Source organism: Cupressus sempervirens, chromosome 1, assembly GCF_028749045.1.
Source record: "Cupressus sempervirens isolate cs-2001-9-10 chromosome 1, ASM2874904v1, whole genome shotgun sequence".
NCBI classification, from domain to species: Eukaryota; Viridiplantae; Streptophyta; class Pinopsida; order Cupressales; family Cupressaceae; genus Cupressus; species Cupressus sempervirens.
In genome coordinates, this window is record NC_143118.1 from 650,709,463 (window position 1) to 650,726,613 (window position 17,151).

The 17,151-nt window shown below is 32.4% G+C and overlaps 1 protein-coding gene across 3 annotated transcripts in view; it reads right to left on the reverse strand.

Moving 5' to 3' along the window:
• Nucleotides 1–8,672: 8,672 nt before the first annotated feature.
• Nucleotides 8,673–17,151, reverse strand: part of LOC149579581 (putative CDP-diacylglycerol--inositol 3-phosphatidyltransferase 2) — a 170,077-nt gene continuing 161,598 nt past the window's right edge. For all 3 annotated transcript variants that reach the window (XM_089786007.1, XM_089786015.1, XM_089786014.1), the window contains one exon: nt 8,673–9,042. In XM_089786007.1, the coding sequence (XP_089642133.1) occupies nt 8,983–9,042 (60 nt within the window). In that variant the 3' untranslated portion in view covers nt 8,673–8,982. The remainder of the gene's footprint in view (nt 9,043–17,151) is intronic.

Here is a 17,151-nt window from a genome sequence, read left to right on the forward strand (position 1 = left end):
ATATATATATATATATATATATATATATATATATATATATATATATATATATATATATATACATATATATGTACATACATATATATACATACATACATACACACACACACACACACACATATATATATATGTATATACATACATACATACATATATATATATATATATATATATATACATATACATACATACATACATACATATGTATGTATGTATATCTATATGTATGTATGTATGTATGTATGTATATATATATATATATCTATATGTATGTATGTATATATATGTATATATATATATATATATATATATATATATATATATGTATATGTATATATGTATATATGTATATATATATGTATATATATATATATGTGTGTGTGTGTGTACATATATATATATGTATGTATGTATGTATGTACATATATATGTATATATATATAGATATATGTGTATATATGTATATGTATGTATGTGTGTGTGTGTATATATATATATATAGTGGAATTTTATGATATTTCAAATAAGATAAAATGGTCATGTCAAGAAACACAATATCTAAGGCCCTTTACAGAGGAAATAGTTACAACAATAATTAAAATCATTGTAATGATACCCTAAAAGAAATTATAATTTCAAAGTTTAGAATAGTTTTTATTATAATTTAAAAGTAGCAATAGATTAGTAGACGAGTCAAAAACTTTATTATTATAGTTTAACTAGTTAATTTAAGATAAAGTATCAAAATTAAAGATTTATATTTGCATAACTAGCATATAGGAGTGCTCACTTGGACTATAATTGTCAAAGTTAATAAGTAACCATTACTTTGTTGTTTGTAGCTAGGGGTTTGGGTTTTTAGGAGGTTCCCTCACAACTCTATATAGCTAAGTCTAACTATGAATATAGTTGTTATTCAAGTGTCACATAGCATCTCATTAAATTTAAGGGCATAAAATTGATATAAGACATAAATTTGATGTACCCTTAAACTAAGTTTAAATTAAACAAGTTATAATATTTTTAATTACAAGTTTGTACATTATGTTGAAGTGGAGGAAAAAAGATGGACTAATGATAGTAAATCTCATTTCGTAATAGGATTTTCAATCTTTCTTTACAAGATATAAACTTCATAGATCCCTCTTCTTACAAATTGTATTGTGCATCAACTGATCAAAGATAGATTCAATAAAACAACAAATAAAAGAGAAAATAATATGTTGGAATTCCAAAAAGAGAATGTTTAAAGGTACAAAATCTTGTTTGTTTTTTTATAGTTCATGTAGCAAGATTTAGAAGGAAAATATGTTGTAAAAGAAAAAGTTAATCTATTTTCAAATAGTTATCAAAAGGTGGAAAAAATATGTAAGACACAATGCATTAGGTGTTATGTGGCACTATTCAACATTATTACCTTATAAATGCTAGAAGATTGTGTTTCAACCTTTGTATTTACACAGTTTCTATTTTACTAATTTTTCCATTTGAGGATGATTTTTTAAATTGGTAAAAGACTGAGGCCCTATTGATTGTATATGTTATAAGAATGAAAAAATTACAAGGTCTTTGTTCAAATAGGCACTGGTAGGAAAGAATGGAGAGGAAAACCTCCATTCTTGCCTAGGACAAAAGTCCTATATTATTATAGAGAATAAAAGAGCATACCCTAGTTTACATATCATATAGAAAAGCATTAGTTTATAAAAGTTCAAATAATTGAGTATTTTCAACGCAAATTCTTAAGCTGTTCGATGAAATTGATAGATATATTTTTCTTTCCTTTGTAAGTCCCTTTTGTAGGATTGCTTTAAGATTTTGTTGTTCTTGTAATCATTTATGTGGTGAAAGGTTTTTTTTTAGTGAGAATTCCTCCCATGAGCTTTTGTATCTTGCTACAACTATAAGACATTTACCACATCATATGTAATGTTAGCACAAAAATTATTAAAAATAGTCTTCATCCTAGATTTTCCTTTTATTGTGCTATTGTCTTTCCATTCCTTAGCATGCAAAAGATGTTATTTTATTTTCATAGATTTATCTACTTTTTATTAGTGGGTGTTATGTTTCTAAGGTCCATTGAATAGCTAAATTAAATTAAGTTATGCATCTAATCAGTTCTATTATATTCATAGGAATTACTTGAGTTTCATCACTGGATAATGTGTCTCTGAGTTAGGTTACCTCTAACTATGATTTCAGTTTGAGACACACTTCGTTATTTCTAAGATGTTAAAAATTTTGCTAAGTTACTTAATAGGATCGATAATTTGAGGGTTTTAATTTCAATGATGACCTGGCATTCAATTCCTCAGTGAGAAATAGGTGCACAAACATTCTTGATTATCTAAAGGTGGAAGATGCATTTTATATTTGAAACAATTTGGGGTATTTATAGAATTTTTTTATGTTGTTGGTTGTTTTTCATTAATATTTATGCCCTCAACTCCTAGATTGGCTAGCTTATCTACCTCGCAGTTTCCTTCATGATAAATATGTTGGATCTTTATGCCTTCAAGTTTATCAATTAAGGGTAATGTCTTTTCCAGTAATGAGTTTAATTTCCAATTGGGTGTCTTCTTCTTCCTGAGAGCATTTAGAGTAATTTGAGAATCCCCTTCTATGATTAATTTTGGGATTCCTAATTCTAAGCTAAGTTGTAGTTCTTCAATCAGAGCTTTGAGTTTGCATTATTGTTTGAAGTGAGTCTTACAGATCTAGCTCTCTTAGCTAACCATAATCCTTTATCTGAGTGAATGATACATCCTAGTCCTCCTCTTCCTAGGTCCCCTCTAGCGGCTCATTTGAGGATGAATTTTACCTATTCTTTTTCAAAAGGTTTAATTGGGAGCATACCAATAAATTTGTGTTGCAAGATCATGTCTAGTTTTGGAGATATTAAAGTTTATGTTTTTGGAAATCATTGATAAAAATGTTTTGAATTTAATTTTGAAGGATTTATAAACTCTTAAAATTTGTCAAAAAGTGGCTAATTAGTATATCAAATTTGAAGGTTATAGAGAAGATCATTATCTTTTTAGTGCTTCAAATAGTTCACGAATCGAACATTTGGTTTGAAAGTTATGGCCTCGTGTATTGTTTAAAAAGTAAGTCTTCATTAAAACCTTTTAGCCCTCCTTAGTGTGGCCTTTCTCATTGAGATCTTGCATTCCATTCAATTGCATAAATCATTTAAATAAAGATCATTTATTTCTTTTAATCTTACTCAAAACTCTATGTTGGCTATAATTCCTATGCATAGTTCATCTATTTCTCCTGATTCAATTTCCCTCCCTCATTGTTGTAAAAGTCGATGTAGGATTTAAATTAAAACATATTCATTTTATTTTCCCTCTCTAACTTGTGCAAAAGTCAAGGAAGGACCTAATCATTATACATCCACCCCTATTTGTCCCTATAATCACAAGAAACACTCTTCTCCTAGGCCCCATCTTAGCAATTTCAAGGTTCAGAGGCCTTCTCAATCAATTTCATTATGCATCTTTTTGAATCTCCCAAAATTTATTGGTCCCCACATGAGAACCTTGACATTGGTGCCCTGTGAATATGGGTTTCCTAGGGGCGACCTATACTCTAGAAGGACTATTTCACGGGATGTGGACCTAATACAATACTTCTTTTTACTTTCCCCACCTTGTGGAGTTGGCTTCCAAAAAATCAAACCCAAAATAACTATAAAATGAAGTTTTCTCCTTTCATTTTGCAATCCATAATAAATCCATTAGCAGTCACATGCTCTCAAGCTATGAAGACATTGTGTATTCAAGGATTTCAAACAAACATTCATTTCATCTATCAAGCATTGAAGCATTTCTTTCTATAGATATAATTCATTTTTCTATGTTTCATGACAAGGGTTGATCTATTACATAATTGAAGACATCATACATCTTATCTTATACATTTTAACATACATACAAGAAAGTGGACATCTATACAAATAGAGGATTCATATATATCCATGAAGGTTTAGCAAGCAAGGTGAATAGGATATGAATCGATGAGAGGATGAAACCACAGTGGGAGTAATATACTCACTAGCCCTTATAATGCATGTAAAGGATTACCTTGTTAAAGGCTACAAGCGTTCCTTCTAGGAACACACTATGTTAGGAATGTTTATAATCAATTAGGACTACAAAAGCTTATAAAAGCTACCTAGATAGAGGATTCACAAATCTTTCTAAGAGACACCTTGTAAGATGGTTTATGAAAGCTTGCTACTGAAGCTTATCCTATCAAGAGCTTACAACTAGATGTAATGGTAAAAAAGTAGTCTTAAGTAAATGATTTATGAATAACACAGTCTATCCTTGTAGATCTCTTTTGTGTATGCTTGAAGATGCAATTATCTTCTACCTTTCTCTACTTTCCTCGTGAGCTCTTTAGTCTCACTTTTGCCTCCTTATTCAGAACAACCTATATGATGTTTTACTATCTTCTTTGCAACTATGTTCTTCACTAGCTTGCACTCTTAGCATTCAGACAACAACTTGAACAACCCCCTTCAATAGTGAAGTCTAAGTGTCCTTATACACTCTACAATGTCTAGGTGTAGCTACCCAAAATAAAATCCCGCTCAATTTTAAATTTTAAATGCATACTCAAGTTGTTTACAGAAAACCCATGACACCTACTAGTAGGAGTCTAGACTTGTAGCCCTACTAGTCCGCCTATGAGTCTATATGTAGCCTATGTCCTTGCGTCCTTCTATTGCTACGACTTGAATGGTGGTCACATCATTTCTAACTATCCTTGTGTCTTGTCACATCACTAGTGACCCTTGATTTAATGTATGCTTAACATGTTGCCTATCATAGCTTGCTCAGTGTTACCACACACATGTATACCAGTGCACTCTTCTATCGTTGGGTATACTACCTTGCAACATCTTCATCTTTTACAATGGTGAGCTAAGTGTTAGCCTTACCAATACAAACTTCATGCCAATGAGACTTGTAAGTCCAACATATTTATGACACAACTAGAACACTACATAGTCAAAGGTAGAATTAATTTTGTCTGTAATTTGAAGAAATCTTTGTTTAGACTCAAACATAGTCCAATGATGTCATACCAGAAATTTGATACATATGCATTGAGTTTTGGATTTGAGATATCTAAAAGGATCATTGTTTCTATTATTATTATGATATGTTATTCATTGTAAAGGAAAAGGTATTATTTCAAAATTAAATTCTTAGATTGTTGCTAAATTTGAAATGAAGGCTCTTGGTGCAACTAAACACACTCTTGGGATTAGAAGTAAAAGAGAGGGTGAACATAAAGCTATGGCTAGCCCAAAGTATGTGAATTTAGTTTGACAAATGTTTATCTTAAAAGTTTGTAGACCCTTATGTGTTCCTTTCTACAATCGGAACTTAATTTTATGCTCTAGATTGTCCTACATCCCCATCAAATATAGAATGTGACAAGAGTGTCTTACTAGAGTGCATTAGATTTTCATGTTCCCAATTGTTGTTCAAGACACTAGAGACATGTAAAATTGTTATGTGATGTATAAAATTGATGATTTTAAAGATATATGCTTACAATCTTTGTGCCTTATGATATTTTTATGTATTGTGATGCTTATATGATGAGATAGGGTTTTGTTTAAACTATGGGTATCTGGGAATGTTGTTCCCTAGACTCTTCTATGATTTTGGTTTTGGATTTGTAACTAGGGTTGATTCCCTAGGTGAGTGGATCACCATAGGTGCTAGGGCCTGGAAGTGGTTGCTAGAGCATCCTGTGTGTTATAGACTTCGGTCATGTGTAGGTTGGCTCTACATGTGAGTTTTTGTAATAAAGTGGAAACATTAATAAAATTAATGGATTATGGGGGTTTGGGAATTCACATTAATCAAGATAATTGGATATTGTGTGTTGGAGTACTCAGGTAGGGACATTCTATGATATAGGATGGTCTGGCTCCTTAGAAGGTTGATCCCATTATTACAAAAATGCACTATGGTACGCTATGCATATCCCCGTTGGAGTACTCGGGCAAGGACATTTTGTGTTGTAGGATGGTCTAGCTCCCTAGAAGGTTGATCCCAACATATAGGAATGTACAATGACACTCACTTAGATGTGGTCAAACCTCTCACTCACGATTTTGCCTTTGGTTGTCCATTTTCTTTGTGATTTCATTTTGCTCATTATGGTTTATTTGGCCTTATGTCACCTTTGTGATAAAAAAATAAAATATCTTCCTTAAACAATGTACAAATTTTATAAAACAAATCAATTTTACTCTAAAAAATACAATATTGGGAAAATGATGTCTCACCTTGTATTTACATAAAGTACTATATATAGTAATTTTATACTTCAACATAGATTGATCCAAAATTTTCCCCAAAGTTATGAATTGGCTAAATAAGCATGCTGGTAAATTATTTTGCAAAATCACATCTAGATTTGAATACATTAAAGTTCTCATTTTTTAAAGTTTCAATTTCAAAGTCAAATTTGAAGGCTTTGGAGGTTATCGATGGACCCAAAAGTGGTGATAATTAGTGTAATAAATTAAAGCTTAATAGAGAATTTCAGAAAATCTTTTTGGTGTGGAAAACAAATGATCAATCGAACACTCAGATCAAAAGTTATGATCTTTGAATGTAGTGTGCCTTAGAATGGAAAACATAAAAAAGTGTTAGACACGTAAATGAGGTTTAAAAGGGAGTTACAATGTTGGGGTGTGCCTTGACAAATCATACATCGTGTGTTGGAGAAAAGTTGGGCACCACTTCTATGGTTGGTTTCAACTCACGTTTTTGTAATATTGTTTGCTAATTGCATGTATTGTATCTCAAATATATTAATAACGTGTGATGGAGGTTGTGTGTGTTACCTTTAAAAATGTGGATGATGATACTCTTGTGGAAAGCTCATTTGCAAGAACACTATATTATGTTGTTGATTTTTCAATAATATATTGTGAAACTTCTAGAGAATAGAGTTTTTTCCTCTCAAAAGGGCTTTCCCCATGTAAATCGCGTTCTTATTCTATGCATACTATTCAAGTTTTTTTCAATTAAGTTTTTTTATTTATTACAAAGATCTTTTTTTCACAACCTTCCTCTCAAGGTTAGTGTATGAAGTTAATTTAGTACCTTAACTTCATTTAAATTTCAAACCCTAACAATAAATAGGATTCATAAAACATAATATATTTAAAAAAGAAAAGACATTGACAAAGAGAAGATTGTAAGGAAAAAGACAAATTTATTTGATTATATCATGACACAACCTTGTTATGTGAACATCTTTGTTTATATCAAAAAATATTTCTGTCATTTCATTCAATATCTTGGTTCTTCTACCTAAGAATCAATTGTTCTAAACAAGACAATGATTTTTTTTGTGGATTCTCATAACCAAGCTCGAAGCTAATAAGTACTTTAAAAGAAATGAGTGATAGCAATTTGATCTTTTGTAAAGATAAGGATACATTTCTAGGAAAATAGTGCAATTTTGTCATAGAAATACTTAACAAGGAAAAGAAGTTCCTTAATCTCTTATTCAAATTTAGAAGAAGCATTCTCATTGTGATATTATTATTAGGATTCAACTATGTAGTTTTTTTAGTCAAACTCATCGACCTGTGTTTCATAAGTAGTGGTTCACACGAACCCATCTCTCATGAGAATGAATTGAACACTTAGCAATCATTGCACATAGGTGATTCTCATAGAAGTGAAGCACCGAGACTTCCCACATAGTCACCCATCCTAGTACTATCCAACTCGAACACAATTAACATTTTCAATTAGGCATTGTTATTTTGCCAAGCATATAGAAGTTAAGGGTTAATCTATTCATTAACTTTAACAACTCTCTAGCTTATGTAATAAGAGCTTAGTGTTTCATGAACTAATAAATACAACCTATCAACAAAACTTTCCCATGATTATCACGTGTTATGAGACTACAAATTCAATTAAAGATAGAGAGGCCAATCCAACAATATTCTTTATAATGACAAAATGCTTAAATCAAATAGCATAAAAGGCTTGCTATCATACTTACATTGGGTATGATTTCAAATACCTATGTACATTTAATTCATTTAATAGGTTTCTGCTGCTTTTTGAGATCATGAGTTTAGATATATTTTGAGCATCATGTTAGGTGATGATTAATCTTAGAGTTGTCCTAGTTGTGTAGAAATCAGCACCATGCAATATAAGAAGCACCGCATTGGTATAACACTCGAGCCCAAAAGAACGTAAATGGTCACTTATGTGCAATAACTCCCAAAGATCCTACAACTAATAAGATTAGGTATTCAACCCAACCATTGAAGGAATTAAAGCCTTCACTTGTAAGGAAGGATTTATTTTGTTTTTCCAAAATTAATAATATTAATTTGGTTTTTCCTTCTAAGTGTGCCCTAGGTTTATGAAGAAGAATCATTAGGAAAGTCCATCAAATTCAAAGATGCGTTTTGCGAGGTGGTGCTTTTGAGTGCTTACTTCTACAGAACATGAATTGCTTTTCGAGGCCATTTTTTACCGCCTTGGACAATCGCACTATGTTCTCACTTTATTTATGTAAGTCAGCACATGAACAAGCTTGAGAATAAACTTTGCTCGAGAGATAACAGATTAAGACACGATTGAAAGAGACGAAATTGCATCTTGTGAAGCAGAATTTGATTGCCATTGTTATGCTTGGCTTCTATTCACTGAACAGGCTTAAATTGCCTTTTTTTTTTATAGTCAAATGTTTAGGCTAACATCAAAGCAAACAGTTCATTGCAGAATCATATAGACTCACACATGTAATGAACAAAACTAATATTAAATATGGTACATGAAACCTGATATTTTCACAGTCAACATTTGTATATCGTGAGGCTTTCATTGTCTTCTATAATTAATGGCAGACTCCTTAAAAGTGCAATTTTTATATCCATGAATAAATCAAAGCCTTCTGTAACTACAACTCTCAGGGCCTCTGATTCCGTTCTAGGTCATACTGAACACAGATGTCAGCAGCTGTCTTCAACTGCAAAAATATAAACAAACCTGTTAATTTAGATCCCTGGGGTAGTCCAAGTCTAAGCAACAGAAAAAAGAGAGATTCATACTCAAATATCAACCACACGTCCAATCTTCAATTCCAATGTATCAGTAAAAGTTATGACTCGAGTTGAAATTCCACCTTAACTTTTGAAGGGAACCAATTGGAATTGCCTAGGTAGCTCTTATTTGCCAATTAAATTTAATTCAAATATTTCAGTCCACGCCCCATGCACAAGGCACTGGAGATATGTTAGGTGTTAAAACAGATAGCACTATCAAATCCCCAATTCAGATACATATACAAAAGCCAATTGTAATCAACAAGAAAGGTGGCATTTATTCCAAGCTACAGGAGTTTACAGGTCTTCCCAGTCCGAGTAAAGGAAAAAGTAAGTTGAGAAGCCCGTGCTATAGAGAATGAAAATAATGCGAATTACTAGGGGAGAGGACCCAGTACTTGAACACCCTAACTTCGTGCTTATCAAAATCCTATGTAAAAATTTCAAATCGCTCCCAGTTTTTTACAGCAGCTTACTTGGCGAGTGGTCTACTTATAACTAAGGTTTCAAGTCCACATCACCCGTTATGATGCCACATCAGCATTTTTTTGCCAAGTTGTCCAAAACAGCCCAAAAAAAATGTGAGACCAATGGTTGTGCATAAAGGGTACCCATAGTTGAACAGCTGATGTGGCATCACATCATTGGTTAATTTTTATAACTAAGGGTACATTTTATTCAATTTTGAGTAGTCAGCATTGTACTAACAACTTTAAAGTCACAAGTATTGGTACAATGTTGTCAAAAAAATTGGACATTAAGTCAATAAGTGTAGGTATCAAGTGAACAACTCCTATCACAACTATTGGAACGCGTTCAAGTACTGGGTCCTCTCCTCTATATATGTACACTACAAAAGTGCGATATAGAGTTAAATTATTCCATGAGGCTTGTCATTTACAATTCATTAATTTGATCAGGTAGAAGCTTAAATATTGAAAATAGAAAATTTTCATATTATTGACTTCCCATGTATTTTATAGAAATTGAACCAGTGTTAAAACAACAATAGCTATTTACAGATTTGACAATAATCACGTAAGCATTTACTATTGGAGCTACAGTTGTTATTGAGTCGATCCATGAGCATAGCTTATCAGAAACTAAAAGAGTAATAAATGCATATATTCCAATAAATATCTGGCCAAGCATTTAAGCATTTTCCTACTCGGACTACTACAGTTACTGAGTTGATCACTGAACATAGCTTGTCATAAACTAAAGGCAGTCAAACATCTTTATGTTCTACCCATGATGCTAACCAAAAGTAGAAGATATTGAGAGGTATTTTGGTTAGATCTATTTGAATTTTGAAACACTAAACATATATTTTACAATCTAAATATTTGACAGGTTCAGAATTGTTGCCTAGATTTTAGAAGGGCCAAAATTAAAAAAATTTAAAGCATTTTCCCCATAAACCTTTTGCAAAAGTTTTGCTCAAACACAAACTTTTGACATTTCCTAACCATTTGCATATTTCCAGTCGAAGGCTTAACCTTTAGCATTTTTGGAGTCAAAACCTTGACTCTTTGCATGTGGATTTTCAAAACCAAAATTTTCACAATCTTTAACGACGAACCTTGACCTCTTTATGAATTTGGATTTAAAAGTTTGGTTTCAAGAAACTTATAACCACCTCTTAGCAACTTTTGAGCAAATGCACTAACCAGGTGAAATGCTAAATTTCACAACCTTTGCCAGTTGCTTCTTGCATGAGTTAAAATCAGAGTTTTGATAACAAATTACAGGCATCCATCAAAGCATACTGAGAGAATCCTTCTATCAGAATTCTTAGATGCAAGCTCACAAAGATATACCTGAAAAAATGTAGAATCTGTAGTAGTATGTTTAAAGTCTGAAAATTTTCAAGTGGCAACTGGTTTTCATTCATGTCAACATATCATATGCATGTTCATGTTTAGGGTTGTATCGATTTGAGTGTACCGATATTCTTGGAATATCAGTTGGACTGTACTGATAGCCTGTGCTCGATGGAAGTGTTGACCAAAAAAAATGTTTCAGATGTTTACTCTTATTCCTTTTTGTTGACCTATAGCATCAGTTGAAGTAATATTGTATACTTGAAATCATGATTCAATGAATTCTGTTTATTAACTAGTGAAATATATATATATATATTCACAAGATAAACTTCATGTGTATTGGGCTTATGTCTTGAAGATTAACGGGGCTTTGTATCTGCCACCGATTACAAAGTAACATGTTATATATATTGCCGATTGCAAATGGAATACATTATGTGATGATCGGTAAACATCTGTTATGTTTAAAATAATAGTTAGTCATGCCTACGTAGAGGCATGACCCTACGTGACCTTTGGTCACGTAGAGTCATGTCTCTACGGAGATGTGACTCTTCATCTTTGTATATATGTGCCAAGAGATCACTGAGATTAATATCAATATAAGGCATACAAGTCCTAGGGATCTACTTCTCTTCTCTGCAGGTTATTATGATTAATATCATTGATACTCCATTGGTGAACAATACCGAAGATTACTGGACAGTGACTGAACCTGAAGATTATATTAACTGACATACAAAGACACAGGTTTGCATCATTCCTTCTATAGTCTAAGATATCAAGTAAGGATAGTTGCAATTATTCCATTCTGATATAATAGTTTTCTCTCTATCAGAGATCCTTAAAACTAACATAGTATCAGAGCCATTCTGATAAGAAACTCTATTATTCAGAATTAAATCTAAAATCTCAGATTTATAAAATTTAAATTATATCCTCAAAATCAAAATGGTTAATCACGTAAGATTAGAGGATAGACTTGAAGAAGCATCAAACTTTTCATCATGGAAAATTCGAGTCATGATAATATTAAGAGAAATGGAATTACAAAAGTACATGGAATCAAACAAATCCATGCCTGAAAATGATCCAGATAAAATGACATGGAAAAGACACAAGGCTATGAAAATTATCAGACTCTGTGAAGGATCATATTTTTCCTTCTATATCTAGTCTTAAGACTGCATTTGAGATGTTCTCTACTATTAACGACATGTTTGAAATCAACAATACTAGTAGATTGCTAACCCTAAAACAAGATCTACTATACATAAAGATAAATAATGGGGAGTCAATTACGTCCTATTTTCTAAGAATTTCTGAATTAAAAGATCAATTTGCAGCAATTGAAAATCGAGTTGATGACAAAGAACTTAGCATGATAGCATTAAGAGGACGTCCTCTATCTTTGGAAACATTTATTCGAGGTCTAAGCTCCCGACCTGAGCTTCCTAAATTTGAATTACTCAAAAATGAATGCACACAAGAAGAATCAAGATTAGTCTCAAGAGGATTAAGTATAAATCAAGAGGGAGACATTCAAGCTCTTCATGCAAATTCAAACAAGAAAAGAAAATTCAAACATAATAAGAAGGAATTTGACCAAGTATATAAGAAATGCGATTGGTCTAAAGTAAAATATTTCAAATGTGACAAAATTGGTCACTCACACAACTTTTTCCCTGAACGAAAGAGAATTCAAGCAGCGTTAGCAGAAGTCAAAGAAAAGAAAGTAGAGAAAGAAGAAAAAGAAAACTTTGCATTTTATTTAGCTCTTTCAAGTGAATTAAACTCAAACAAAAATGCTTGGATTATAGACAGTGGATCATCTCGGCATATAATAGGATTTAGAGACAAATTTGAAAGCTTCTCAGAATACTCCTCAAAAGAAGTCACCATTGGAGATAATTCTACTCATCTGATCAAAGGTATTGGCTCTTGCTCAATTCACCTAAATTCAGAGATTACTCTCCAACTCAAAAATGTTTTATATGTACCTAGTATAAAAAGGAATTTGGTCTCTATTTCTAGTCTTGTTGATCAAAGATTCAAAGTCACCTTTCAAGAGGACAAAGTTCTATCTTGGCCAAAGAACTCTAATATCAAGAAAGTTATTTCTATTAGATTTAGAGACGGAAGTCTATATAAACTTTGTAATAATCAAAATTTAGCCCTAAGTCATGAAACTTCAAATTCTACCAAAATTTGGTATAGGAGGCTAGATCATCTTCACTATCACGCATTATCATCTATAGGAAAAATTGTAAATGGATTATCTAGTCTGAAAACTGATCACTTAAAACATTTGCAAAGGATGTGCCTTAGGCAAAAACACTAAGCAATCGTTTCCTAAAAGTGTTCACAAATCAAAATCTATTCTTGAACTTATCCACACTGGCCTTTGTGGTCCTATGTATGTACCTTCCCTAAATGGGTGTCCCTTTTATGTAATTTTTATTGATGACTATTCTAGAAGAACTTGGATCTACTTCCTAAAACAGAAGGAATCAATTGAAGTATTATCAAAATTCAAGGAATTCAAAGCTCTAGTTGAAAACCAGTCAGGACAGAAAATAAAAATACTAAGGTCAGACAATGGAGGTGAATACATCTTTGAACTTTTCAAAGATTTTTGCATTACTGTTGGGATTAAGAGGAGTTTTCTGTCCCATATAATCCTCAACAGAATGGAGTTGCAGACATAAAAATAGATCAATTGTTGAATCAGACAGAGCAATGATGCACGAGCAAAACCTTCATACTTCTTTCTGGGCTGAAGCATCTAACATTGTAGTTTACATTCAAAACAAATGTCCACACTCAGTATTAGAGAACACCACTCCTAAAGAAGTATTTACAGGTATCAAACCAGATCTAAGTCACCTAAGAATATTTGGGTGTCTTGTTTATATTCACATTCCTAAAGAGAAAAGAACAAAACTAGAACCATCTGGAAAGAAGGGGATACTTATTGGATACAGTGACAACCAAAGGCTACAGGGTTTTTGTTCCGGGTCAAAGAACAATTGAGATTAGTAGAGATGTAAAATTTGAAGAAGATATCACCTTCAATCTTTCTAAAAATAGTGATGAATCACTTATAAAACCTATCACTGAAATAGATGAAAATCACTCAGCAAAAATTGAGGAAGAATGATATTGAACCTTCTTCTACCACTACATCAAATCTCGAGGATACTGAAAATGTTAACAATAAAAAGAGGCCACTTTGGGCTAAGAAAATGATAGAAGAGAATTATGTTGAACCTAATGAAGTAATTTGAGAAAGTGAAAGAACAAGAAACTAGTCATGTTATGTAGCATTATTAACTAGACTTATAAAACCAAAACCTTCAAATGTTGAAGAAGCCTTATCAAGCAAACCTTGGAAAGAAGAAATGATTGAAGAATATAATTCTATACTAAAAAATGATGTATGGGATGTTGTACCCAGAACTAAAAACAAACAGATGTTTCTTATAAGTGGTTGTTCAAAATCAAGCATGCATCTGATGACAACATTGAAAAATACAAAGCCAAATTTGTAGCACGAGGTTTCTCACGGAAAGAAGGTATCGATTATGAAAAAACATTTGCTCCAGTTGCTAGACACACTTCAATTAGAACTATCTTGGCTATCTCAACATCCAAAGGATGGAAAGCTCATCAAATAGATATTAAAACAACATTCCTAAATAGTAAAATTGAAGAAGTTTATATTGAGCAACCAGAAGGGTTCTACACTCATGATAGAAAATCTCATGTGTAAGTTAAAGAAAGCACTGTATGGTCTTAAACAAGCTCCCAGAGTGTGGTCCGAAAGAATAGACAACTATCTAACAAAGTTAGGGTACTCTAAAAATGAAGTTGATCCTAACTTATACTTCAAAATAGATGGTGATGACATAATTATTCTTGTATTATATGTTGATGATTCGTTGATACTAGGTGAAGAACATCTTATAAAGAAGTGCAAACAAGAACTAACAGCAAAGTTTGATACGAAAGATCTAGGTCTTCTCCACTACTTCCTAGGACTGGAAGTCTGACAAAAGGGTAACTACATTTTTCCCAACCAGGGAAAATATACTGTTGATATTTTGACAAAATTTGAGATGATGGAATGTAAACCAGCTACTACTCCTATGGAAGTCAAACTACACAAGTTGAAGGATGATATGATCAATTTTGAATCTACGGATCCTACTTACAATAGGCAGATTATTGGATCCTTAATGTATTTAGTGAATATTTGTCCTAACATATGTTATGCTACTAACACCTTAAGCCAGTTTATGTGTACACCGAAGAAGATACATCTACATGCAGCTAAATACATCTTGAGATATCTAAAAGGCACTATTGGCATGGGAATCATATATGATCAAGTAGACATCAATCTTCATAGATATTCAGATTCTGATTGGAAAGGCAGCTCTACTGAACATAAGAGTACTTCTGGATGTTGCTTCAGCCTTGGATCTGGAATGATTTCTTGGTTCAGCAAAAAACAATCCTCAGTTGCATTAAGTTTTACTGAAGAAGAATACATTGCCTCTTCTTTGGGAGCCAAAGAAGTTGTATGGTTACAGAAGTTGCTAGATGATTTGTTCAAAAGGCCTTTGAAACCCACTGTGATTTATTGCAACAATCAAAATTGTATCAAGCTTTCAGCTAATCCAGTTTTCCACAATCACTCTAAGCATATTGAAATTCATTATCACTACATTAGAGATATGGCAGATCGAAGTGTTATCAAACTAGAGTACATCAGTACTAATGAGCAAACAACGAACATCTTTACCAAGCCTCTTGCTAAAGTGAAGTTGGAATACTTCAGAGGAAAACTTGGTATGAATAAATTGTAAGATTGGATATTGAATTTAAATTTTCAATTTATGTGTGTTTATGCTTCTATGGTTGTTTAGTTGCATCCGATATGTAATGAAAGGTTACGATCTTTCATGGACATACATATTCAGAAGGTAATCCTTTGTAAGGTGACGATCTTGCAAGCGATAGGCCTATTTCCTTTGCTAAAAGGGAGTGTTGATGTATAGCATCAGTTGAAGTAATATTGTATACTTGAAATCATGATTTAATGAATTTTGTTTATTAACTAGTGAAATATATATATGTGTGTGTGTGTGTGTGTGTGTGTGTGTGTGTGTGTGTGTGTGTGTCTTTAAATATTCACAAGATAAACTTCATGTGTATCGGGCTTATGTCTTGAAGATTATCGGGGCTTTGTATCTACCACCGATTACAAAGTAACATGTTATATATATTGTCAATTGCAAATGGAATATACTATGTGATGATCAGTAAACATTTGTTATGTTTAAAATAATAGTTAGTCATGCCTACATAGAGGCATGACCCTACGTGTCCTTTGGTCACGTAGAGTCATGTCTGTACGGAGACGTGACTCTTCATCTTTGTATATATGTGCCAAGAGATCACTGGGATTAATATCAATCTAAGGCATACAAGTCCCAATGATCTACTTCTCTTCTCTGTAGGTTATTATGATTAATATCATTGATACTCCATTGGTGAACAATACTGAAGATTACTGGACAACGACTGAATCTAAAGATTATATTAATTGACACACAAAGACACAAGTTTGCATTATTCCTTCTACAGTCTAAGATATCAAGGATAGTTGCAATTGTTCCATTCTGATATAATAGTATTCTCTCTATCAAAGATCCTTAAAACTAACACTTTTCAGTGGTGGTTCTATTATGTGTGCAACATAGCGTGGATTGTCTCTTTGGGTCAATTATGTTTAAAGTCTGTTCATTTCAGTCACAACAGCTATCATGTAGCATTGCCAGTTTACTTGTTGGAACCTAGTGCTTTGAAAAAGGTATTGCGCATTAGCATGTGTGAGGCATGTAGCGTTGATCGAGGTAGTCCACATTCATTTCTTACCACTGCAGGATGTCTCAATGTGACCTATTTCTCATTGTTTTGGCCCACATGGTTGATGGCATCGAACAGTATAAGAAAAGAGAGGATTTCAATTGTTCATGTAGCTTGTGTTATTTATGTGCAAAGTGATTGTGAATCTAATTAAAAGAGATCTATGTGTTGATGATAGTGTGTGTGGATAAAATCAATATCATACAGATATATCATTTCTATGTTGCAATGTGTGTTAACAGTGATCTCCATGGTAGATTCAATCTCTTTTCA